Source organism: Protomyctophum bolini, assembly GCF_963924005.1.
Source record: "Protomyctophum bolini genome assembly, chromosome: 23".
Lineage (NCBI taxonomy): Eukaryota > Metazoa > Chordata > Actinopteri > Myctophiformes > Myctophidae > Protomyctophum > Protomyctophum bolini.
The window spans coordinates 20,171,108-20,198,215 of NC_137884.1; the positions used below are offsets into that span (position 1 = coordinate 20,171,108).

Consider the following 27,108-nt stretch of genomic DNA (forward strand, 5'->3'; position numbering starts at 1 on the left):
GGCCTATTCATAGTCTGGATCTTCGGTGGTGAGGTGACCACCGCTTCGGTGGTGAGCTGACCACCGGAGCTGAAATAACGTTGAGCGGTGGCGAGTAAAAACAGAGAGAAGGGCTGGAGCGGTGGCGGTGGTTTGCTCTTCACCGCGGCTCGTGACGTCATGTTGTAGTTCGGTGGTCACCTAACCACCGAAAATCCAGACTATGTATGAGCCTTTAACAATCCCATACGTCATACGAGAACAGCGGACGGTTACCTCTACGTGAGAATCACTGTCTGAAGACTCCCCGTCGGACACACTGGAGTGTCCAGAGACTTCTTCCCTGAGTTCAATCTTCACTCTGTCCACCAGACCCCCTGAGAAAAGACACACGGGACACCGTGAGCCACACACTCTAGATATGACGCTCAGGGCTGTCACGATTACACATTCAAGGTGAAGTAATTGTCACACACATAATTGCAATTAACGATTTAATTGTGTTTTTGGCGATGGAAATAACAACATTTAATATGAATAGAAATTACATTTCCTTTTGCCTTTTAGGTTTTGTTAGACGACGATTAGACGATTATGTAATAAGTGTGACAACCCTAATGATGCTCACTGTTGAATGCATAATGTCTATTCTAGCCTAGGCCTGCATGCCTTATTGGGGAAGCTAACTTGATTTATGTTGCAACTCTGACTACTTTGTCTATTGCAGATGAACAGCTGTAATAGAAAGTCTGTAAATGCCCTCATATGTGGGGGGGAAACCTCTGGAACTCTTTGCCTACGGTTCCACGAGACGGATGGTAATGTGTTCTATAGAGGTCTCAAAATATGGTTGAAATCAAATCAACTGTGCTCACATGTACTGTATGTATAGTTTCTGACTGGTTACCTGAATGATTATGCCTCCTCTTGTTTTGAAAACACTCGCACACTGAAAGCACTCGTGCTAATACACTGCAAGCAATGCATCTACAAATTGTGCAATGTGATTGTGATGTCTATGACAAATAAATAAACACAACGTTGTTTCTCAGATTCTTTTCCAGAATAGAGGGTATGTATGCGCGTGACATCATCGTACCTGGAAGTTATGCGGGAACGCCCACTGAGTGGCAAAAAACTACTTTCTGGCCTTGCCAGCCCATTCATCCAAAAGTCCTGTCTGATTGCATTAAACAATGTTAAACTCACCAACATTGCAGGCTGTACGAAAAGCTTGAATTATCCTCTCTATCTGCAAAGTTTTCGTTTCATGAAAATCCACCATAGAAATGTTATGAGCTACTTTCTATTAAGAAATGCCCTGCAATTGATAATTGCAGGGTATGTCAGAGTTTGGAAGTGCTTGTTTTCAATAACAACATGTCGCTGCCTCCTGCATTATGTCACTGTGACATTTAGAAACAGGTGGGACGCAGGACGGTTGAGTGATTTCCAACGAGCGCTTCCAAACGCCAACACTCACATGCTGCTCAATGTTTTGCCACTCAGTCTAGGTGAGGGGGGCGTGTCCTGATTGGAAAAGCATGCATGTGCATATAGGCCCTCATTTATCAACCGTGCGTACGCCAAAATATGGGTGCACGCCGAAATTGCCGACATTTTTGACATTTACCATTTCCGCCAACGCTTGAAATTGAACGTGACAACGTTGAAAATCCACGGTAGCTCCTCAGCTGGCGTACGCATTTTTTTTCTGTCTTACACAAGCGGAGCAGCATTGTCTGAACTGCTGACACTGTCACAGGCATCAAAACATATGTTTTCACTCCTAAAATGTTAATATAAAACGGTATGTGTATGTAAAAAACAAAAGAGAGATTTCCAACTTTACAAGTAATTAAAATCGAGCAATTAAAAACAATATAACATGTTTACAATGTATTAGTTTGTGCTTAATCAAACACTTGTTATGCGAGCGCACTTGTGAGATGATTTTGGAGCGCATGTGGACGCGGTGATGCGGCATATGCGATTATGATATTATTATTTTTTTAAAGGCATGAATGGACTGCACGCCTTTATTTCCAAGTGACAATGACAAGCATACAATACAGCTTGCCTATTTGTAGTAAGTACTAGCAGGCTATAGGCGTAAGGGGCTTAATCATTCACCATTTATAAGTGCTTAGACAGTTTTGACAGTTCAGATAAAAGCGAGATCATTTTCGGGGGTCGGGAGGACGGGACCGCGGCGTGCGTCGCCAACACATACCAGCGCAAGCGGCAAGCCTTCATCCATATGTTTATGATTCGTTCATCAATGATCAAATCACTACATAAACGTTGATTGTGAGCTGCCTTGACGACATGATAGCCTATCTCTCATGCAGGCATGTCACCCACAGGACTTTAATATCACAGCAGTGCGCAGTATCACGCCTTCGCCGTGCACTGCGCACGAATGGGTAAAATTAATATAGGCCAGCCTACAAACTAATTCCATTCATGGCGATGCGATGTCGATGTGTCATGTATATGCGTGCATGCGTGGACATGACAGCAAAGCAAGCGAGGTGAGAGGAAAACAGACAGGGTAGGCCTACAACTTTATTTAATTCATGCAGGTGTTCGTTCTTTATTTAACAAGACACCAGTGGGCTTGCAAGTTGCGTGTGCTTCTGCGTGTGTGTGTGTGTGTGTGTGTGTGTGTGTGTGTGTGTGTGTGTGAGAGAGAGGTGCGTGAGGCGGGCAAGGCACGGGAGAAACCTTTTTTCCATGGTTTCCATGGTTCCCACAGGTCGTAAACATGTGTTCAGTCGCAAAAACGAGGGCGAGGCTTGATTTCATAGGGCGTGCCAGATAGATTTCAGCCGTCACATTTATTAACGTCAGGACGAAATTAAGGAAGGATCAGCTGTTTGCGATCACTTTATAAATGCCGTGGCGACGTGGGTGTACTACGAAACCTGCACTCGAATCTGTGGCAGATTTTACACTCGATTGATAAATGAGGGCCATACTCTCTATATACGGCCATATACTGTAGGCCAGTGTTGACTCACTGAGGTGTGTGGGCTTCTCCCCTCCCGTGTTGCGCTGCTCCCGGCAGGGCTGGGACCCCTCCGTCTTCATCTCCTCGCCACTCGTCGCTAGCCTATGACCTTCCGATGGCCTTTCACCCTCCGTCTTCACCGGACTGCTGCCCGTGCTGGGCTGACGAACATCTCTGCACACATACACACAGGTTATTATTATACTGTAAGAGTGTGTGTGTTGACCCATTTAGACCCGAGACGATTCTACAAATGTCTTGTAAATTTTCATGTCAAGGACCCCCAAAAATATATGTATTTGGCCGCCGACCCCCCCCATCTGAAAATATGTAGTTCCAGGGACCTCCCAGAAGCAAAGATTTGAGTTTAAAATGTGCCACATTTCGGTGCTGCGCTATGAGCTTGTAGATCTGCCATTTTTCAACAGCTAAAGTATAACATAATGCTTAAAAGCCCAAAATGGGTTAAGAGTTCTCAAATTCAGCCCAAACCTACCCCTAGTTGACCGGACGTTTTCGGGTCAGGTCGGGTTCAATGATTTCTTTTAATCATCATTTGGTCATCATCTCTGGAACTTTAGGTCCAATCAGCCCAGTTCAAAGCTAGCTTGTTTGGATACATGACTTTGAGGACATAAAGACTTTTTGGGGCCTAAAAGGTATGGTAATTGTTTGGACCGAGCCTCTGGCCTGCCCAGTAGGGCCCAGTTAGGGCCGGACCTTAACCCATTCTGGGCGGGAAGAAGACATTTGTAGAATCTTTTCACAGGTCTAAATGGGTTAAGCGCATGAAGACCTTTTTGGGCCTAAAAGGTATGGTAATTGTTTGGACCGAGCCTCTGGCCTGCCCAGTAGGGCCGGACCTATAATTTCCAGGTGCTTTGCAGAACTCTAGTGTGTGTATATGTGTGTGTGTGTGTGTGTGTGTGTGTGTGTGTGTCACTCTCACCGGATGATTCTGCCGTTGACCAGCAGTAAGCGCAGGTGATTGTCGTCCTGGCTCTCTGCGGCAGCGGCAGACGCTGTGGACACCTTGTTGAGCTTCCCGTGGACCTTGGCACAGAACGCTGGGTCCTGAGTGGGACGGAGGGAAGGGCAGAAGGTGGCTGTGAGTGATTAGTTTGTGTTATATTAGTAGTAGGGCTTTAAGCAACTAGTCGACTATTCGACTAGTAAATCCACTAGTCGACCGTGTTGGTACTAGTTGACTAGTTGATAAGAAAAAAGAAAATAAATGGCGTCGTCGTCCCCCCGTTTTTGTAGGCCTCAAGATCAGCTAGAATGCTAGATTATAGTCACCAATGTACACAGTTTTTACATGTACAAATAAAAGTTCTTTTTTTTGAGTGGCGCAACCACTCCAAGGAACAGCAATGTCCGTGTTGTTCACCTATGTGTCCGCCTATGTATGTGACGTTAATGAGCACAAGTATGACTATTAGTACCAGTAGGGGCGCTGTTGTGCCAGAAACAGAGAGAGAGAGATAGTGCTGTACCGTTGCCTGCTAATGAGAGAGAGAGAGGGAGGGGGGGAGGGGGGAGTTGCACCACTCAGTTCACACGGGTGTGATTTTTACATTATAGGTAGTTAAACAACTAGTCGACTAGTAAAAATAGGCAACTAGTAAACTAGTAAAACTCACTAGAAGTGAAAGCCCTAATTAGTAGTACATTATTTTGTACAGTGGAGGGGTGTCACTTGGTAAAGGTCGTCAGGATCGGGACTCGAACCCACAACACGCCGTCAGGCTGGGTAACAACCCAGACAGCTTCCGACGCTGGTGTTTTAAACATTATGTTATAATTTAGCTATTGAGAAATAGCAGATCTACAAGCTCATAGCGCGCCACTGAGTGGCGCTACGAGCTTGTAGGTCTGCTATTTTTTTTTTTAATCGTGAAAATGTGGCGCAAATGTTTAGATATATATTCTTTCAGAGCGAACGTTTTTTTTTAACTCAAACCTAAATGGGTAAAAAAAAAAAACGAAAAGAAAAAGAATAAAAATGCTCACCTCATCCAGAGGGCCCACCTCCAGCCTCTTCAGCACCTCTCTGGTGTGCTGCTCCAGTATGTCCAGGTTGGAGGGGCCCGTCTGTTGCTGCTCCTCCTCCTGCTCCCTCAGCCGCCGCGCCGCCCGCCGCGCCCGCCGTGCCTGGCACAGCTTGTCCAGCGAGGAGGAGCGCGTGACCAGGCACCCCCCCGCCGCCGCCGTGGGTGGCGCCGGCTGCTCCGCCGCGGTACCAGCTACGATTCCCTGAGATTTCACTGGTTTGACGACACCGCCGCTGCCCGTCGACTCCTCCTGCGGATGAAAAGACGCGTTGGAATGAAGCAAAAAATACAATCTCGTGGATTATGTGATGATGATGATTGACACCGTTTACCCCAAACACTGGGTCGGGACCCATTTGTGGGGCCGCGGATACATTTTCACGGGTCCCTTGATTTGTTTTGGGTTTCCTACATTTGTTTTTAACCCATTTAGGCCCGACGTCGAAATAAAATAAAATAAAGTCTCCCGAAAGAATATATATATCCAAAGATTTGTGCCGCATTTTCACGATGTTTCAAAAATAACATAAAAGCTCACAACACGCCAAGCGAGACGTGTTGTGCGCTTGTATAGATCGGCTATTTCCGACACGCAGCACGCTTTCACAGAAGCAGCGCTGGCTTCGATGGAATCCAAATGGCTGAAATCAGTCGCGGCCGTGTGTGGCGACTTTGAACTCTAATCCATGCAAACGTCACAAACGACCACATCAGAGCAGTCGTAAATGGTCTGGCGTCCCTATTCAGCTCATTATAGACGAACATGTTTATTCTAAAAGGATTTCAACAAAAGTAGCAGGATCGCCTATTTCCACTGTTCCTCGTAAAACCAAAGCAGGGGCTTCCCAACATTTTTATACCACAACCCCATTTTATGGGGGAAATTCTTTGGCGACTCCACACTACACTGTATTTATAGTGCAATTTCTGGGGGAAATAAAGAACATCTTAAAATAGAAGTATACATTGTTGGCCTTGAATATGAATATTTATTACAAAACTTAAATCTTGCCGATTTGTAGACGTATCTTATCAATAAATATCAACAGAAGCAACAGCAGTGTGTCCACACACTGGTTCTGTTGCCAGAACCATTAATAAACTAAATGCATTCACATGCGGTTCTCTTGTACTGCATGTGTTGTGTATTTGTGTACAGTATGCTTTTCTGTATTTTGTTTGTTTATGGGACCCTCTTGTAAATGAGATGCTGCATCTCAAGGGGCTGTCCCTTCAATAAAAATCAGAAATCTTTCATTTGCCTCTGTTGTAGTTTTAGCTCATTTACTGCAGAGATCGCATTTTGACGCCTTCTGGTCCAGAATGACCAGTCATTAGTCCTACAACCCATCTCAAACCCTCACCTCCCACGGGGCAGCACACCTAAACCTAACCTTAACCCTCTCCCAACCCTTAATGCACAGTCTGTTGAAGTGATCAGGTGGCAATCTGTGAGTCCCTTTTCCAGCCACTAGATGGCAATAAATTAGTTAACCACAGTTTTCTGTCCTGTCAAAGCCTTTGGTTTTCTCTGGAACAAATGTGGCGGTTTTGCTTGTAGTGCTTAGGTTTAGGAGCTACTACATTAGTCTGTTGCTTAGTTTTTATTTATTAGTCCTTATTGGTCATGTTATTGTATGTCTGTCCTGTTTTTCGTTGTGTATTTTTTTGTTACTGGCAGAGCTGTGACACTTATTTTGCCTCTCGTCTTGGCCAGTTCATACTTGTAAAAGAGACTTCAGTCTCAATGTGGAATTTTACTGGTTTTATAAAAGGTTAAATAAAAAAATAAAATAAAACAAGTCCAATGTCTCAACAGTCCGACCACAGTGTTAGATTAGTGTGAGGTTACGTTCGTCTTTGTGGCCAGTCCATATAACCCTTTTTTCCCCCCTTTAACAACTTTTTTTTATTATTACTCTACCATATTCTTAACCTTACCTCCAGATAGCGTATTTCCTTGGTCAGCTCTTTGATGAGATGGTTGGGCCTGATATGATCCGGTACCTCGCTGGTGGGTTCAGTCACCTGGACACAGAGAGACAACAAGACACTGAGTGGAAGAACGAACAACTACTCCTGTTGTCAGTAGTTGGCCCACAGCCAGAGAATACGGGCGAAACGGTCATAAACCCCCACCCCCACCCCACCCAACAGGAACTTGGCTATGGAGATAACCACTCAAGACTAGATATTCATCAGAGGCCATTCAAGGAGGACCATAGTCTAATGTGAAGGCATGCAGAGGGTGAACTGGACACTCACCTCTCGTTTCAGCCAGGTCTTCAGTGCACTGATGATAGCCTTGACTCCCTCCACCAGGTAGTCAGGGGGTTGACAGTTGTCCTCTCGCAGCTCTGTGTGTGTGTGTGTGTGTGTGTGTGTGTGTGAGTGAGAGAGAGAGAGAGAGAGAGAGAAACTTTATTTCAGACACAGTGAGTCCATATACAAAACAAAGAAACAAGACGGACAATAAGAACACAGAGATAGCCTACCGTATGTAACAGACTATTTTCACTCCATAAGATACTATATCAATTAAAAACACAAACATTGCCTTCTGGTGTTTTCAGAAGCTAGAGGAAAAGATTGTCTCACTCCGTGTGATCCCCCATTAAGGCCATGATTAATACATTCTTTGACTCATTCAGTCTACACATGAATCTAAACATAGAATTAATCGATGCAGCATGAAAGCTGGTGTACATTATTAGCCACAGACATTTCACTTGCACTGGTCCATCTTGAGTTTCAGCAAAATTCGGAAAGCATCATTATATGCCACCTGAAGTTCTTTTTCATTTTTGCACTGCTATAACGGCACTACAAGTGAGCCGTATATAGTGGAGTGCAATAGGTTTAAAAGAAAGTTACATTGTCTGGCGCACATGGTGGCCATTTTGCTCATACTCCGTGTCATGATATTATGAACTTACTTATCTGCACGACTCAGTGGCGAAACACTTATCTGCATAAGTATATTGATAACCGTGATATGTTGACTGTCCACTACTGTGACTACTATCAGAGGGACTGGCTGTATGTGCGAAATGTTATGAGATGCACGCTTGTTCCTGTTCATTCTGTTCTTATCTTTGTTTCCATAATCTGCTAGGGACGTCATAGAGCCACTGTTCTTACTGTATATACATTTCTCTGTGGATGTAATAAACTTCAGAATGTATGTGTAATATGTGGCTTTACTTGTAAAACAGATAATTTATATTAGGATACATTTGTGCGACTGTAAAAACTAAACGGAAGTGGGGAGGAGGCTTCACTTCCGCTTTATATTTTACTCATGATCAGAGCCTCCGTTTCTCCAGGCTGTATGACGGAAGCATTTGGAAATTTCGAGAGGCAACAGTCTGGCAACGCGAGAGGCCACAGTCTGGCAACGCGAGAGGCAACAGTCTGGCAACGCGAGAGGCAACAGTCTGGCAACGCGAGAGGCAACAGTCTGGCAACGCGAGAGGCCATATGAGACTGAGACTCACCTTTTAGGGTCTCCAGGAGGTTCTTGGCCACGTACCAACAGATGGCCTCAAAGTACGGGAACTTGAAGAGGTCTGGGGTTTTCAGACGACGCTCCATTTCATAACACCTTGGAAAAGAAACAAACGCTGGGTTACAATAACAGTTCAGGAATGAAGAATAAAGAGAGAGAGAGAGAGGGGGGGGGGGTCATGGTTTGGTAATCTAGATTATTCAGTTATATTCAATATATTCTTTCAAAGTGAATGTTTTTAACTGGGGTCTAAATGGGTTAAGAGCGTCTGCATTGTCGTATCGCAGTGAAGACATGGGGTGTTGCTTTCCTGTGAGGCCTTACCTGAGCTGCATGCCAATGTTGAGGTTGTGAAGGAAGTTCCCTCCGAACGCCATGCAATCCTGAGAGGTGAGAACGGCATGGATCCAACCTGCAGGGGGCGCCACATGACACAAGTCACACACACTGCTATTTTCAAATGGACAAAATGTATATAGGGCTGAAGTGGTTAATGTAGGTTTTAATTTGTAATAATAATCAAAGTAACTAGTAACTAAAGTTTTCAAATAATTGTAGTGGAGTAAAAATGTTGGAAATGGGAAATATTAGAAATGACTATATTACATAATACATTTTAGGGTCCTTGACATGATAATAGTTTGACAACCACCGATATCGAAACATAGGGTTTTCAGAAAACGGTCATGATTTATTAGACATTCTATAGAATCTGCTCCGAGGTCTAAATGGGCTAAGAGCCTGTACTGTACTGTACTGTACAGAAGGATCAGAAGACCTCACATCCACTGTAGAATATCTTTACGTCACATTTCACCTCATTTGAACCATGTCATGTGACCTCACTATGACGTGAAATATAAAATGCCAGTGCAATCCTGAAGCGGAGCGCGTTCTAAACTGTTTGGAAATAGAGGGTTGTGCACATGCATAAAGTGAATGGCAGCTCGAGTATAGCAAATTGAGTGGCAAAGTGAGTGACAAAGTGAATGTAATGTTGTTTAAAGCAATTTAATGCCATCAAATAGGACATTTCTGTTTGGATGTATGGGCTGTCAATGCTAGAAAGTAGTTTTTTCCCCACTCCAGTAGGAGTAGGCAATCCTGCATAACTTCCAGGTATGATGATAATGATGTCACGCGCATATACCCTCTATAACAGTGGTTCCCAAACGTTCTCATGTCAAGGACTGCCACATTGACACTAATTAGCCCCGCGGACCCCCATTTGAAAAAGACATGCCAGGGACCCCCATAAGAGAAGATTTGTACGGCTCTAGCAGTGATTCTCAACCCGTTTAATTTCAAGGACCCCCAGGTTTGACGTGCATTAGTCTACGGACCCCCCCATTTAATTTCACTCTGAGAGTGTAGAAATGGAACCGTTCATTTGGTTCCATGTGTGTACACTCTCAGAGTTACAGACCCATTTGGTTCCCAACTATCATTTAGCTGGGGACCCCCTGGAACTCCCTCGGACCCCACTTTGGGAACCACTGCTCTATAGAGCAAAGAAGCAGATCGTCAATATGATACTTTTTTAACAGTAAGTACAACCTCCTCTACAACAGTGCCTGAGGAACCAGGACCTGTGTGTGACTTTCACTAATGTTCATGATAAAATAGCAAAAAATAAGAAAAGATCTTTAAGTAAAAGTATCAATGCAGCAATACAGAAATACTCTTACAAGTAAAAGTCTGTCATTCAAAAATGTACTTGAGTAAAAAAGGTACAAAAGTATTGGTTTCAAAATGGACTTAAAAGTACCAAAAGTAGAGGTACTCATTGTGCAGAACGTCCCATTTAAAGTTTTCAAATGTATTATAATAATCTTTTGAAAACAGCAAATCTACAAGGTCTGTAGATCAGCTATTTTCAATAGCTGAAGTGGTTAATGTATGTTTTGAAATAATAATCCAAATCTACAAAGTAACTAGTAACTAAAGTTTCCAAATAATTGTAGAGGAGTAAAAAAAATAAAGAAATAAATCTATATTTGCCTCTGAGATGTAGTGGAGTAGAAGTAAAAGTATTGGAAATTAGAATCACCCAAGTACAGTACAAATACCTCAACATTTTAGTACACAAGTAAATGTACTAGTTACTTTCCACAACTGCTGTAGCCTGGGCAGTGGGCACCATTTCATTTCGGTTTATGATCCGGGCGGGAGCGGATGATATCGTTACGTCATGTTGTAGTCGACAGGCAGGAACAACAAACCCGATCTTCCTTTTCCCTCAAACCGATTTTTCTCAATAAACGCTGCAGGCTACGAGAGCTTTTATCGTTATTCTTCCGGTTTGAGGAAAGAGGAAGTTCGTGTTTGTCGTTCCTGCCCGTCGACTACAAAATAATACTACAACATGACGTAACGGTATATCATCCGCTCCCGAGCGGATCATATACCGAAATGAAACAGAGTAGACCAGGCTTTCCTCCGAGGTGTCGGAAAGCCTGGTGGGCGAGGTTACCACTGCTGTGCCTCTCTGACACCTCTTTAAATCATACCTCTCCACACTGAGAGCCTTTCTTTGACAACCAAGCTCCAAGCCTCTGGAAAAGGAGGACAACCTGAACTGGCCTTCGTCTGTCTGGGAGCTCAGTGGAATTCCTCATGCTTGATAATTCCACTGGGAAATTGATGTATGGACGGAGAGTCCCCTAACTATTTCACACATCGGATATAGTCCAACGGGCAGCCCATCGCTTCACCCCTTCTTCCTCCTATAAAACTGTACATTTTAATAAATGTTCAGTTGAGAATAGAGATATGATAACTAGGGTTGAAGTCGGGAATAAGAGAAAATAAGCTAAATCCCCCAAAAGTCAAGAAATCTCTCTATACACTAACACACATCTTTTCATTTACATTTTACATATTTTATGTTGGGGGTATATCCGTTTTGTTGACAGTCGGCCACTGTGATTGCAAGCACACACCACTCCTCTAGTCTAGTCTAAACTACCTAATCACATCCCTGCATTGGAATGCAGCTCGACCCAGGCACTATCGCATGCAGAGACAGCAGGTCTGGCAGACACTGAAGCCATAAGCTCTGCTAACGTCTCATCGTACAAATTAAGACCCCTCTCTCTCTCTCTCTCTGAAAACCTTTCCATAGTAATTATAGCCATTTAGCGCTGTTGTGTTGAGCGTGTTGCTTGGCAAGACATCATCACGCTCTATGCATTTCCCTCCTGGCAATGAGAGCAGGTCCTCCAAGAAGAAGCCTGCCATTTTCCTGGCAGGAACCATGGGAAGTTTTATTTGTACTCCTTCCCTCATGTGTGTGTGTGTGTGTGTGTGTGTGTGTGTGTGTGTGTGTATGTGTATGTGTATAACGACCTCCACCTGTGTGTGTGTGTGTGTGTGTGTGTATATATATATAAAGCACAGTACACAGCGTGCCATGCTCATGCACCATACATATACAGTACATATACATATACCACACACACACAGACACACACACACACACACACACACACACACACCGTTTGTAAATAAGCTAAGAGAGACCCTACGAGTGTGCCGTTTGTGGAACAAGCTCCTAAATTTCCTTTCCTGCCTTGATCTCCTTACCCAACCAATCTCTTCTTCCCTTATCTTGGAAAAACAACACGATGGGAACTATGCAAAAAAACAAATTTCACAGACTTTTTTTTGTAACTTGTAAAACCGTGATGTGACAATAAAGATGATTCCGACTCTTCTCATGCGTGGGGTTCGGTCTTAAAAAGTCAGCCTGGCCTCGACTCTGTGATGATATAATGTCTGTGGTGGTGACACACACACACACACACACAGGTCTGTGATAATTCAACGTGCTTGGGGACAACTGTCCAGGGCTGTGAGAAAGCTGTGGTGGATGGAGTTCCTTTAGGGACCCGGGCTATAAGCGGTAACAGTGTCACAGACTCAAAACAGGCACAGACCGTGGTTAGTTTTAACTGGTTTGCTGGTTAGCTGACATAATTTGGTAAATTCACTTGACTATCACCGTGTCACATTCGCACACAGAGCTGTTTGAGCCAAATCTGACATTACCAAAAGGGTCGAAATAGCAGATCTACAATCTCAATCCTGTGTCGCATTGCAGCATGTTTTCACTACTCTTGAACAACAATGTCAAACGACAAAGTAGGCCATTCATTTACAAGAATATATATATATATTAAATTAAATTGAAATACAGAGATACAGAGGTTTCTGCCTGACAATCACAGTATTCAGATATTTCTTCTAAATTAATTACTTTTGCCTTGATTGTCCTTGACCCCAAAGTTTAACCATCTCTTCGGGCAGCCATTTCCCACCAAGTTTCATGAACATCTAGCCAAGGCTTTTGATTAGCTTTGTTCAGACAGACAGACAGACAGACAGAAACCCTGCCGTGCACCGCTGCAAAGCAGGGCAAAAAGACTCCCTTCGTACCTGTGGGGAGGAGCAGGGTGGTTCCTTACCTGTGGGGAGGAGCAGGGTGGTTCCTTGGGTTCGTACCTGTGGGGAGGAGCAGGGTGGTTCCTTACCTGTGGGGAGGAGCAGGGTGGTTCCTTGGGGCACGACGCACTTGTAACACTTGTCCACCTTGTCCCCGAAGAACACCTCGCTCTGATTGGGTGAGGAACTCCACGCCTCGTATAGTGCAAGGTTTTCCGGAGTGGGCTTGATCAAGTAGAACACCTTTTCACCCTGCATGGTCAAGTAGAAAGAGGATTATGTTATATAAAGATCCACAACTGGATGGCAGGTTGAGATTATTATTGCTATTCTTCTTCTTCTTATTATTATTATTATCGAAATCTGAGTCCAGCCCGGTCCTGCTAAAGCATAATAAGCCCGAGTCCGACACAAAATAATGTTTGTTTAAGGTAAAACGCTATACCCGACATTTGTTTAATGCGTTTAATTCGCCGTTAATATAAATACGGCGGATTTATCCGGGACCTGATGACGAGGCCGTCACGTTATGATGACAAAACCAGAAATCAAGTCATCATCTGGGCTGCTAGGGCTTCTGGGAAATTGAGCTCAATGTAAGTGGACGGGGGGTTTGTTTGGAGGATTTTTGTCGTTGAAAGCTGCAAATACTTCAGTGTATGCTCTAAAAGGTAATAAAACAATATCGGCAGCGTCGAATATTTGATTAAATAGTGGGTAACGCGTTTTATGGAGTCAAACTGTTAATGGGATTTAATGTTTGTGTTACGGACAAGATGACGTAAATTTTCCCTTCATTGTCAATGGCGTTTAAAAAAAAACATTGAACTAAAAACAAGAGGGGCTAGCAAAAAAAATGTAAACAACATTTGAGACAATGTATTTTTTTATATATATAATTTTTATCCCACAATTTTGCAACCCATTTTTTCACCCAGTGTCAATTATCTAATGTAATCCTGGGCACTACACTTCCTCTGCCAACCTGGCGAGAGCAACGGACTGACCCCATACTTCCTTCTATGCATGAGGAGTCCAAGCTGCTTCTTTTCAACTGACGGGGGGGGGGGTTCCCTGGTTGGACGTAGCGCGTGGAAGGAACACGTTATTCCAACCAGTTCCTTTCCCCTCCATCAGGCACCAGGCTGGGTCAGGTGGCGCCAGGGAGACACGGGGAGAACTCCACACAGAAAGGCCCTTTTCGCCAACCCCACCTAGGGTATGGGCACTGGTGACACGGAGGAGAGAACACGTCCCCAGCGCCCACAGCAGGAATCGAACCCAGGACCTTCCATCTGTGAGGCGACAACGCTACTGACTGCACCAACGTATCATGGGTCTTGTGTCCATTACAGGGACACAGATTTACAAGTGCCCACACACAGGGAGGTTTCACACACACACACACACACTTACCCAGAGGACGTGATACCAGACGGAGGTGCCTCCAAAGTCTATGTGAAAGTCTGTGTAGCAGTCCTTGACTCCCATCAGACAATACTTCTGGACAAAGGGTTTGGGGAAGAAGGAATCGTCCGGCCAGTAGTTCTCCACCCAGGACATCTTCTGGGCCACGTCAGGCACTACGACCAACTCCGACATTCTGCAGGGGGTGAGGAGAGAAGACAAAGATATCACGTGTCTATAATGTACTTATAATCAGATGAAGATCATTATAAATAATGATTAAATAAAACAATGTTCTTCTAATACAACCAACCAACTTATGGTTGAGAATTTAGTCATAGACATAATGCGTCACTATGTTGTTTACCTCGACCACTTCCTCAAATTTCTGTGCAGAAACGGCTTTGGCCATTCAAGTTGGGAAAGTTTAGCGGATCTCTAAATCCGGCAAATGTGTCTATTTCTATATGTGTCTATATTGTTTTGCAGTGGAATTCCCACTTAAATAGCACTTTCTTCCCACAAATGTACGTCATAGTGCTAAACAGAAGGAATAAGTAACAACCGAATAAAGGAATAAAAACAATAAGCGAATTAAAAAGAATGGAGGTTAACACAGCTATTTAAGGACCACTTCACAACCTATCTTCATATAATAGGTCCTCACTAATAATCATGATAAAATGGCACAATTCTTTTCTACTCAGTCTATGTCTCATAGGACGGGAGGGCTGTTGGCAGTCTTCCAGTGACATCATCATTAGGCAGATTTTTTTTTTTTTTAAACAAGATCTTTTTACAAAAATGTTTAGATTTTCAATAACATGAGATAGATGGCTTCCATTTTCATATTGCAACTTTTCAGCCTGCAGTTTCTATTAGCTTGTATTCCCCATCCGATGATGTCACTGGAAGACGGTTTCTGAACTGCCCACAGCCCTCCTATGAGACAGACTGAGTAGAAAATAATTGCGCCATTTTTTCATGATTATTAGTGAGGACCTAGTATATGAAGATAGGTTGAAAAGTGGTGAAGTGGTCCTTTAATAAATTATTCTGTCACTGCCAGTGTTTTTCAGTGAAAATCCTTATTTTGAAGGCCCACGGGGCTTTTTATGAATTCCTAATAGTCTCACTAATACCTGTATTTATAGTAAAGCAGGGCTCCCGGTCGCTAGGCAACGCTCAGTTCGCTGCGTTTTGCCTGTACCCGTACAATGCTATGGGAGCGCCGATCTTTACAGACGTTTCTCTCGGGATGAGGCTCAGATTGAGGTGGATTGACGATGTTAGGGTCTCAATACTAAATCGTTGCTGCCGCGCGGTTAAAATATGAATGCTTCTGAAGACTCACATTAGCTATAGAGGGTATGCACGTGACATCATCGTACCTGGAAGTTATGCGGGAACGCCCACTGAGTGGCAAAAAACTACTTTCTAGCCTTGACTTCATCCAAACAGAAAAGTCCTGTCTGATTGGATTAAGCAATGTTAAACTCACCAATATTGCAGCTGTCCGAAAAGCTTGAATTATCCTCTATATGCAAAGTTTGTGTTTAAAAAAATCCACCATAGAAACGTTATGAGCTACTTTCTGTCAAGAAATGCCCTGTATTTGATTATTTTTAGGGTTAGGGTTAGTGTCAGAGTTTGGAATTGCTTGTTTTCAATAACACAACATTTTCCTGCATTATATGTGACATTTAGAAACAGGTGGTACGCAGGACGGTTGAGTGATTTCCAACGAGCGCTTCCAAAATCCAACACTCCATGCTGCTCAATGTTTTGCCACTCAGTCTAGATGAGGGGGGCGTGTCCTGATGGGAAAACCATGCAAGTGCATACTCTCTATAGTCGATTTTTCACTAACAGATTTTTGGGGATGGGAAACGGAAGAGGTTTTCCAAGTAAAACAGATCGCTGTATATGGTGGCGGTATGGCAACAGCGCCGGAGGTTTCGGTGGTGGGCAATGAGTCAAGTGTGTCAAGGTGAATCAAAGTCACTTACTTGGTGTCGGAGAACTCCAGGCTGATGAGGTTGAGGACTTTAGGCCGATGGGGCTTACAGTAATACTTGATGAACTCGCTGAGCTTCATTTTGCTGTCCGCCTGCCGCGCCACGTCTATGACATCGATGATTTTCTCACCACCTGTGTGAGGCACAAACACGGGATAATAAGACAACCAACCACCAGCACTTAAAGGGCCTTGCAAACGTGAAGTGAGGAACGCAGGCGTTGTTGCCTGGATCAACACAGGTCTCCTCCAGGTCTGTTGAAGAGGGGTGCAACAACGCAAACGTAAAAAAAAAAGAAAAGCTAAACAGAATCCAGGTCTGGTGAGTTACGAGCACGCGCGCAACAAATTCACGGGGCCGCGCTCACGTAAATATGCTTGCGTTGTCGCACCGCAACTGCTCCGAGCAAAAGACGCAGGTCTCAGTGAAAATGAAATATAGGCTCGTTTTATCGCTCACTCCGTGGAAAGTAACGACAACTAACTAGTGTAGCAATTATACAATGTGAATAGGCGAGTGGGGGGGGGGGGAGTGGGCGAGGGGGGGGGGGGGGAATCACTGAGTCGTAAGCCTGCTGGCATTTCCATGCGTCTTAAACAACTGGGCCTCGGGGGAAACTCTCGACTCTGTGGCAGTGCGCTTAGGGAAGGTGGACGGGACATACGCGAGGTAGGCAATCTGCCAGTCCGTACAGACAGACCCAACAATCCCAGAGGAGTAGTGGGCGGAGGTGAGAGAGGGTCAGCGCTTTAATGCCTAGTGTGTGCTTCTGCCTCATGCGCGAGAGAGAAAGCGACGGATAGAGAAATGATGCAAGCGAGGGAAATAAATAAATATGCACATGGACGTGGGATAAAGAGGCCGTGGGTGTTGCGTCTATGTGAAAAGACGGACATAAGAATGGGAAAGAAGCAGTCAAAGACGGCCTGCAACTCGACCGGCGTACAGTTGGGAGGCTACAAATCATACTGTGGCAGGACCGAACCAACAGCTAAGGACCGGATGCAGGGCTAAGGGTGCAGTACAGTGTGTGTAGAAAGACAGCTGGCTAGCTTGCGTTTTCTAAGCCCCCTCCCACACACACACACACACACACACACACACACACCTTTCTTTTTTTATATATCACCTCCCCTACACAAACACAGCTCTGAGGGCCCAGCTGGCCAGCATCTGATGACACAGAACAGCTGGAGTAAAAGCAGGCAGTCAGTCACACAGAGAAGACAAAGCCTCCTGCAAACCACAAACTGACTAGCCAATGCAACCCAAACAGAAGGCTTTTAGATTGTCCTTAGTTCATACTGTACTATCATAAAAGATTAGATACTAAGCACTGTGGATGTGCCAGGATCTTTAGTTTGGAAATTTAAAAGCCTGGGTCTCCCGCGCGGGAAGAGACACTAAAGCCAAACCTCTTAATCACAAGCCTAAAAGGTGAATCCCGCTTGAGCAGAGATATTAGGCTTTTTTTCTCTTCAGGCAAAAGGCTCTGTGCCACAGTACAGCCCAAGTACAACAATAGATATGTGTCGCGGCGTCAGCGTGTCTTAGCTGGGGGGCAAACCTGAGGAAAACACAGATTTCCACCCAGCTGGTAATACTGACATAGCACAGGTTTTCTAAATCAGACGCTTAAACAGAATAGTAACTTCAAAAGTAGGTGCCATATTGTTACAGATTCCTTGTTGCCATGCATGAACGCCACATTTGCTAATTATAGACTCAGAGATAGGAATGTCCTTATAACATTGGACGCATGATCCAAGACAATGGCCACCATATCTGGTCGAATCGCCTGCTAAAGAGACACCATTACATTTTCTATAGATATGATCAATTAAACTTACCATAACATTTTAAATCAACTGCCACTAATAAATGAATGATGTTTATAGAGCACGGTTGCGGGGAAATCCACTGAGACAAGGAGCAGCACTAAAGTTTATCGTCACCATTACGGTTTTGACGATGTGCTTATCAGGGATGAGCAGGGATTCACATCCTACCGTTTCAAACCATACGTAGCCAAAGCAGTAACAGCAGACACAAATGGTCCATTTGGGTCACATTTGTAAACAATAGATAGATTTTTTTACAATGGAAGCTACCGTTGTTATGTTAATTCTGTAAAACTGTGTCGTGAAGAAAGCAACTCGGTGTTGGGAGTGATTAACTCAAAATGTGCAGTACTGACGCAACACGTCAGCTCTTCACAGCATTGGAGGCCTTTGTTGGCAATGGAGGCAGATACAATATTCTAATTTCTACCCCACCGCAAGCATTCCTGTATATATCTATAGATTCAATAATGACGCCGTCCAACTTCTGACATCGGTCAGTCGGTCATGATCCAGGGGGCAATTTAAGGTCACCACCGGGTGGCTTAAGGTGGGCTTGGGCTTAGAGAAGAAGCCTCAAAGACCCAGGAGACCGTGCCATCCGCCCCCGTTGTCCCATTGTCTTCCCACTGTAAGAGGCGTAACCCTATACGGCGCCCGGTCAAAACACCTGTGCCTTGTCAAAGTAGAGCGGCTTACTGCTCAATAGGGCATGGGAGAGGAAGCCAGAGTGAGAGAGAGAATGAGTCGGTAATCTGAACTTAATGATAAAGGGGGGGGGGGAATGCCAGAAGGGCATGGTAATGGACTTGTAACAGGAGACCTGGAAGCGCCAGTGCCTTTCATTAAGGAAGCCCGGTGGTCACGGTGAGAGCAGTGAAAGCTTAGACCGCGTCTCCTTTAGGGCTCACTCAGCCGTCGTCTGATGCCTGATAAGTGGGTTAAAACCCCATGAACCTGGCAACCTGTTCATATTGACACACAGATGGCAGCCTGCTCAGCCATGGACACTTACTGCTGGGTGGTTTCATTTAGCTGCTGATCGCTCCGTTTCTCTGGGCAGAAATCATTGCATCCGCCGTATGATTCCAGAGACAGAAGGGTTGGCCAACCTTCAATAGTGTATGTATGATTGTATGTATGTATGTATGTTATAGCCCCCAGAGCGGCTCGGAAACGTTGAAGCCACCCCAACCTACTGGCAAAAGCTGGGACTGCAGGCAGGCGAAGTACACGCTTACTTCCTAGAAGTTGGATTTCGACTGCAGCTTTAGCACCACACCACACCACACCGCGTCAAAATATCCGTTTCCATTCAAATAAAGTACCCCCTCGCAGTACCCCCCCCACCCCCCTCCCCTCCTGGAGGGAATCAACTCTCCCTTTGTAATGCACTGACATAGGTGGAGGCCATTGTTTCTTGCCTAACCATACACTGTAATGTAGATGAGGTGGTGTGGGAGTGGACTGGTTGTTAGGCCATGGCAGTGGAAATTGGGCTATATATATATATATATATATATATATATATATAAAATATGTACTTGCATTAGCATGTTGTCCTTACCCACATACTGCTCCACATCCTTGACGGAGAACGTCGGAGGCGGTATCTTGAGCCCCAGTCCTTCCATCTGGGTGACCGCGATGGGGTGGTTGAAGCCATGTCTCTCCAGGTACCTGGGGGTCACCAGCTGGCCCTGCATGCGCGCCAGGATCTCCTCCGCGCTGGAATAAGAAAAACAAAACACACAGCACAGCTACAGGTCATATGAAGGCCCCGGGACGCAAACTAGTGAAAATTGCAGATCTTCCAAGTGCACAACGTGTCGCCTTGCGTGTGTAAGAAGTAAGAAGAAGAATAGTTTGTGACTCAAGACGAGATATCTCCACCTGGGCATACCTGGAAGGTCCTCAAAGAGGCAACAGCCTTTGGGTTGGGTTAGTTAACAACATGGCAGGTGTGCATGCGAGTTAGTGTGGGTGCGTGTGTGACACACTTGACACGCACCTGGCAAACGTCCTGCTCTGAAGCTGCTTGATGAATACTTGAGTGCCAGCCTGCACTGGCTTGGTTCCATCGTCCGGCTCCGTGTAGTCGTGCCTGTGCCAGTTGTTGCGCCTTTTCACTGTACCAGATAGCATATATTAGCATTCAGCCACTGACAACAATATTAAAGTTTCCTTTTCACTGTACCAGATAGCATATATTAGCTTTCCATGATGTCAACATTGCAGTTTCCCCCCCATGGAAATCAGTAAATGATGCGTATCACCACCAGTCTTCATAATATTAATAAATTCACCACTCAACTCATTGCGCTTGTATGTGTATACTGTGTATGAGTGAGTGAGTGTTCCTGATATAAGCCCAATTGTGGGACCATTTTCCACATGCAACAACAAAGCCGATAATGCCAATATATGACGTCACAATTTATGCTATTATTTGAATTGAAATCCTGTTGCTATTTTTCAATTGGAAACCTTAAAGGAACATTTTTATTTAATTTCAACGGCATTTAATTGTAGTCATGTTAACTTTATAAACTAAATAAATTGAACATAAAAAAAAGACAATAACATTTTAATACTACTCATTAAGCTACTAATTTAGACTTAAGAAGTAATTAAAGAGAGAGAGAGAGACGTGGTACTCACTCAGGGAGGGTCCGTGTGCCACGTCACAGTTGGGACAGTGGTAGACGTCAATGTCAACGGCATGGTGCTCCTCCACCTGGACACAGCTGGAGAGGACACAGAGACGTGATGAAAGGTTAAACTAAAGTATTGGTATAAAAATATACTTAAAAGAAAGTACCAAAAGTTTTTTTTAAAGAAGTGTATTATTAAATATCTTTTCTGTTAGCCGGTTAGTGTGTTTTGTATAATAATAATAATCTAAATCGTTTTCAAAACCTCAAAAACCTTTGAAGTCTTCCATTACTACATTGCCAGTGTAGAACTCTCTTTTAGAAGCGTTTAATATTCTAACCGAGATGCATGACGAAGTCAGAAATTAGGACAGAACATTGGCGTTATGATCATTCTGTGCGGAGGCAGCGTAGATTCAGTGAAAATAAGGAAGTTTGTCGGGCCGAAAACCAAGGTATATGCAAAGGTTACCTCATGCAATTCCAGACGGCAGATTTGTCGCACCATGGGAGCCAAGCTAGACCCGGAAGTTTGGTGGAATGCACTGGAGAGCTCAGTAAACCGCTCATGAACAAACACTATTTCTTCTGAACGACAGACCTTTTGTGAAGTAATCGTTTCTGGAAAATAATAGGCATGCACCGAAAGGGAAATTGTTGGCCGATATAGAATTAACAGTTGGTCGAAAACCGAATAGCCAAATATGATTAATATTATATCTGGGTTTTTTTTAACAGTTTGTGTACCATTGCATAGATTCATTCCAGACTGACTGCTGAAACATTGTAACAATATCTCTGATATTTGGAAATATTTCCAAGCCGCAGTCCGCAGAAGACTGACATGTTGGCGGTGCCGGTAATCAACCTACAACGTGGTTGAAATGTTGATACGTGTTTTGCCAGCCAGGCATGTGTGCTTGTAGCCGCATTTTGATCACGTCATCACAACAAAACATTTGGTTACGTAGGTAACATTGCGTTTTGAGTTGACTATTCAGAGATATTCTTTCGGCCTATAAACCGAAGCCGAAAATGCATTTTTACTAGCCATTTTCAGCCAAATATTTCGGCCGAATATTCGGTGCATCACTAGAAAATAACAGAAGACTTAATAAGTAAACGTTAATGTACTTGTTTACTTTCCACCACTGGATAGCAATCCCACACACATCCCTAATGTCTGACATGTTCCAACAAGGGCAGCTCAGGGTTTGCACAATCCTAGGCTAACAATCAGAAGCCAAGTGCTCTTAAGTTGCGACATCGATACACGGCACGCTTGTGTGTTTAGCTTTTGAGAAATTAGGCTAGCCTTGAAAACACACAAACATGATGCATGTCCAATTCTTTATGTATTTCTACTAGTACTCTGAATGTGGGGGTTCTTAGAAATTAATTCAACCACAAACACAAGCGAGGTTTAGGAAGCTGCAGGTGTACGGGCTTTAGTTTAGACATACTATTGGTCCGACTGTCATTAGTAGTAAGCAAATCGTATTTATAAAGGACCTTTCGAAACAATGTTACAAAGTGCTGTACAGTCAGTGGTCAACAAGGCAAAACAATCATATTAAAACAAGGGCAAAAAACAACAATAGAAAGCAAAACATACAAGTAAAAATACATCATAAAATAAAGTGCTTACGAAATAAGTTCTAACCGTCGACAGACTCTGCATTTTTTTAGCTCAAAGGGCAGGTCGTTCCACAAAGTGGGAGCAACGACTGCAAAATAATGCACGGTCCCCTTTAGTTTTAAGTTTAGTTGCCGGAATAGTCAGAAGGCCTTTATCAGAGGACCTGAGAGATCTCATGTTTGGCTTTGCATACAGTATAGTTCGGACGTGTAAAGTGGAGCCAGCCCGTGTGATGCCTTAAATATGTTAAGAGAATTTTGAAATCGATCGATTAGACCTGACAACCTGCCTAAAACCCTGACCTAACCGCAAGCACGGAGCAACATGTTAGACAGTCGTTTCCGCATGTCGGTCCATTGGTGTGTCTAATCTGCGTATGTATCCCAAGCTGCAGCACATTTCACAAAGACTAAACATACCCCTGCATGTTGTGCAAGTGGCGTTGGCTGGTAATTCATAAGATAGCCTTGCAAAAGAAAAGAAAAAAACAAGAATGACTCAGTCAAAACTGCCAGGTGCAGAAAGCTCTCGTTTATGAACACCTAACAGTATAATCAGTGTGTGTGTGCCACAGCCTCGGTCTCGGCTCACGGCTTCACGTTGTGCCGTTCAGAGTATGGCTTTTATGCCGCTCAGACTATGGGTTTTATGGGTACATTTCCCATTGGCTTAGAAGCAGCCTAGAGAGAGACGAGGCAGCCAATCATGAAAAGTGTCCACTATACGGTCGCTACTGGAGGTAGTAGCACCTGTGCCTTCATTCTAAGTTAAGCATACAGTACAATGCCATCATTTGTGAGTGTTTCAGAGGAAATGTCAGTAAAAAGGTATTGTTACAGGATTTATAACCGCCTTAAAACAAAGTGGAGGCCACCTTCAAGTTCTGTTTGCTAGGTTACTTACTGCCATGCCTGTTGAAGCCCAGAAAGATGACGGGACGCAAGATAAAAACAAAACGTACTATGACAAACTCTGTGGGTGTGAAGGCCAGTGGTTTAAAGTACATAAGTACATTTACTCAAGTACTGTACTCGTGTAACATTTTGATGTACTTTTACTTTACTGGAGTATTTCCAATACTTTTACACAGAACACAGGGTGCCATGTCATTATTCCGACCTCTCAATAACCTAAACCTCCATCTTAACCGGCCACGTAGGTCACTAACCCGAACCTCAGTCTTAACCGGCCACGTAGGTCGCTAACCCTAACCTCAGTCTTAACCGGCCACATAGGTCGCCAACCCTAACCTCAGTCTTAACCGGCCACATAGGTCGCCAACCCTAACCTCAGTCTTAACCAGCCACATAGGCCGCTGACCCTAACCTCAGTCTTAACCGGCCACGTAGGTCGGACTAACAAACACTCCTCGAACAGGGCATGAGTGGTAGATGACCTTTCATGGCCTTATCAGGCCTTTGACCCGATATTTTCAATAAATGTTAAAGTCTCACGATCTTTGACAATTACGGGGGGGGGGGAACAGAGGGGTCAAGGAGCTACATCAATACTTTGTTGTGACGTCATGCCATGCATACCATGATACCCTTTGACCAATGACAATACAATTATATTGGCAAGGTTTTTCATCTTGCTGTGGGAAAAACTGGGACGGGCACCGACAGCTTGGTATTTACACTACAGTGGGCATCATTGTCTCTCAGTGTGACGTTTTACTCCCACGGATCTGCGACAGTGTCAGCGCCAGCGTCACTCAAAACCACCACTACCCCCAACTGCCTTGCAACAGCCAAACCACAGGCAGCGAAACACACACACACACACACACAGTCACACACATTCCGCTGCACATACCAGAACCCCATTCCAAAGCAGCATGGGCTGAGAATTTGTGTTGCCATTCTGCCTGAGAGAGACCCTACCAATAGATGTTTTGGAGGCAGAACTACATTATAGGATGCATGTGTGTGTGTGTGTGTTTAGCCGAGACTTGGGTTCTAGCTAGGTCCTAGTTTTAGATAAGCAATGACAGGTGCTTCTGCAACAAAAGGATACAGCGGTTGTTTTTGTTTCAGTTTGCATGCTGACATGACAAATGGATGCAGCCCTATCACCATTCACCACCAGCACTCACCAGGCATCTCTGTATGGGACCCTAAAAATACTCATCTCCTGAGAATGAATTCATCAAAATCTGGGTCAACCCTCCCCCCTCTCAATAATCGCATCTCTTCTTTACATCACGCGCACATTTCCTTTGCAAAAATTGCCATCATAATGCGAGGCTTGATCTGATCCAGTTTTGCACATGTCGGTGCTACTAGTACTGGTGATCAACTCGTATAAATCACGCAGAAACTAGGCATATGTCACAATTATTATACATGTGATATTTGGCATGTCACAATTATTTGACATAAACCCCAAATATTTTTCATAATCATATCCATTCTGTTAATTTCTGTATACAAAACGAGTGGATGATTTCCGTCATTATTGCCACATCATTTTCAATGCGTGCTCTTTTAACCACTTTCAACCTGGCAGCGGCATCGTGATTTGGGGCATTTAGGACAAAAAAAACCCTAATCAAATTGTTCATCATAGTGGAAATGGCAGATCGGGACACGGTGTGAGCAATGTTTGCTAATTTTGAAACATTTTGAAAGGATATGGCCTGTTTTGGCCAAAGGTTATTATTTGTCACTGACTGCCCATAAGTCCGACCTACGTGGCCCGTTAAGACTGAGGTTAGGTACCACACACACACACACACGATCCAATGTGAAATGCCAAAAAAAAAATTGAATCATTAATCACAATAATTTGTATGACAATTAATGATGTCACATTTCATGAACAGTATCCTCATAGTCATAATCCAATCAGGTGACTTCAGAAATTCAGGTTCTGACCAATTCAGAGGTTAACAATTCTAGCCTTCTGACTTCTCACATGGCCATGTGTCCAATTAGATTATCCAACTCTTAGGCTAGATAAGGAAAAGTTAAATTTGCCACCAAGAGACAATCGTTCGAGTGTGCTCTAGCTAATCTGTGTCACGGCATTCCCAGTACTCTGAAACATTACAGGGGTCGGTCACCAACATGTCCGTACACGGACAAATCTCCAGGTTTTCTTCAGAATATGTATGGCAATTTATTCATTATGACACTATGGCATATTAGGAGTCCAACTAGTAGTAGTGGTTCTCAAATGTTTTATTTGCAAAGACCCCCTTAACCCATTTAGGCCTGACCTCAAAATAAATAAATAAAATCTTCTAAATCCTCCAGTTTTCACGATTTTTCTAAAATAGCAGACCTACAAGCTCATAGCGCGCCACTCGGTGGCGCGCTATGAGCTTGTAGATCTGCTATTTTTCAATAGCTAAAGCATTACATAATGCTTTAAACACCAAAAGGGGTTAACTCTGAGTGTTCAAATGGAACCAAACGGACCCGTAGGGGTCAACACTCTCAGAGTTACAGACCTGTTATTCAGGGATATCCAGTTATGTTTCTGGTAATATTATTTATATCTTATTTTGTATGTCCGATTGTCCGTGGCAAAATAAATATGTTGACAGAAATGTCCACCACAAGCCAACATGGCAAGGACCCCTACTCTGAAACCATCTGAAACACCACCCTAAAAACACCTTTGGGATGGGAAATATATTAATGAGAATATCATTTATTTCCCACCATCTGCAGAGGTTAGAGTCAGTGAGCTAGCTAGCCAGTGGCATGGGGTGTACACGAAATACAGGTCCGTCTGTGTGTATAGCAAGTACAGCCCGTTTTCTGAGAGAGAGACGAAACACTGACAATCTTTCTTTGATCCGAGACTCGGAATTGCAGGAAACTGTAAAAGGAAACAAAGCCGATAACCATTAAGTCATCAGGAAGCTGTGAACTCCTGTGACTGACTGTTGCCCCCCTTTAGCGTCAATGTACGAACAGGATGTGGATACTTAACAGTAGTAGCTCAGTCCTCATTTTACTACACAAAGATAGAAGCTATTATTGGATAGTACCAAACATTGACATCGTTGGCTACTAGCGTTCTTAAAAAGCGGGCTAGAGCATAGCAATAAGGTCTACCGTGTAATAACTTAAGCCATAGAATTGTGACAGCTAATGGCAAGACAGAAAAACATTGTTTTTAACATCAACAGGCCCAGTTGCATGCATCGCAGCTCTCATTCAAAAACGGACAATGTCACAGATACAACAGATTTCTTTTTGAACAAACAAAAAAGCAAACTAGCCACTTTTGCAGTTTGACCACATGAGCGTGAAGATGACAAACAACAACAACACTGTACTGTAACTGTACAGTGCTGACTGGGGTATTATGTTTAGCTCCCGGAGCTGAAAACTTGGCCAGGACGTGTGTGGCTATTTGCTGGAGGGGGGAAGGCAAGGCATGAGTCACCGCTCTCCGCCAGTCGGCTGGGTGTGGGACGTGTGTGTGTGGGGGAGAGAGAGAGAGAGCGTGCGCTATGCCGAGGTGAGCCAAAGAGTCGAGATGACCTCGCTGTCCTCCTCCTTCCCTCAGTCTCCCCTTATGTAATGACACAGTGGGA

General features: G+C 44.0%; 1 protein-coding gene across 1 annotated transcript in view; it reads right to left on the reverse strand.

Moving 5' to 3' along the window:
• The window catches only part of kdm7aa (lysine (K)-specific demethylase 7Aa), a 39,477-nt gene that overhangs the window by 5,998 nt on the left and 6,371 nt on the right, over nt 1–27,108 (reverse strand). Inside the window, exons 2-15 of the mRNA XM_080757203.1 lie at nt 20,925–21,010; nt 20,275–20,392; nt 19,831–19,991; nt 16,414–16,555; nt 14,414–14,600; nt 13,087–13,249; nt 8,879–8,966; nt 8,544–8,650; nt 7,312–7,403; nt 6,988–7,074; nt 5,006–5,296; nt 3,942–4,066; nt 3,003–3,166; nt 256–356 (exon numbers count right to left, since the gene is read on the reverse strand). Of these exons, the coding sequence (XP_080613329.1) occupies nt 256–356; nt 3,003–3,166; nt 3,942–4,066; nt 5,006–5,296; nt 6,988–7,074; nt 7,312–7,403; nt 8,544–8,650; nt 8,879–8,966; nt 13,087–13,249; nt 14,414–14,600; nt 16,414–16,555; nt 19,831–19,991; nt 20,275–20,392; nt 20,925–21,010 (1,912 nt within the window). The remainder of the gene's footprint in view (nt 1–255; nt 357–3,002; nt 3,167–3,941; nt 4,067–5,005; nt 5,297–6,987; nt 7,075–7,311; nt 7,404–8,543; nt 8,651–8,878; nt 8,967–13,086; nt 13,250–14,413; nt 14,601–16,413; nt 16,556–19,830; nt 19,992–20,274; nt 20,393–20,924; nt 21,011–27,108) is intronic.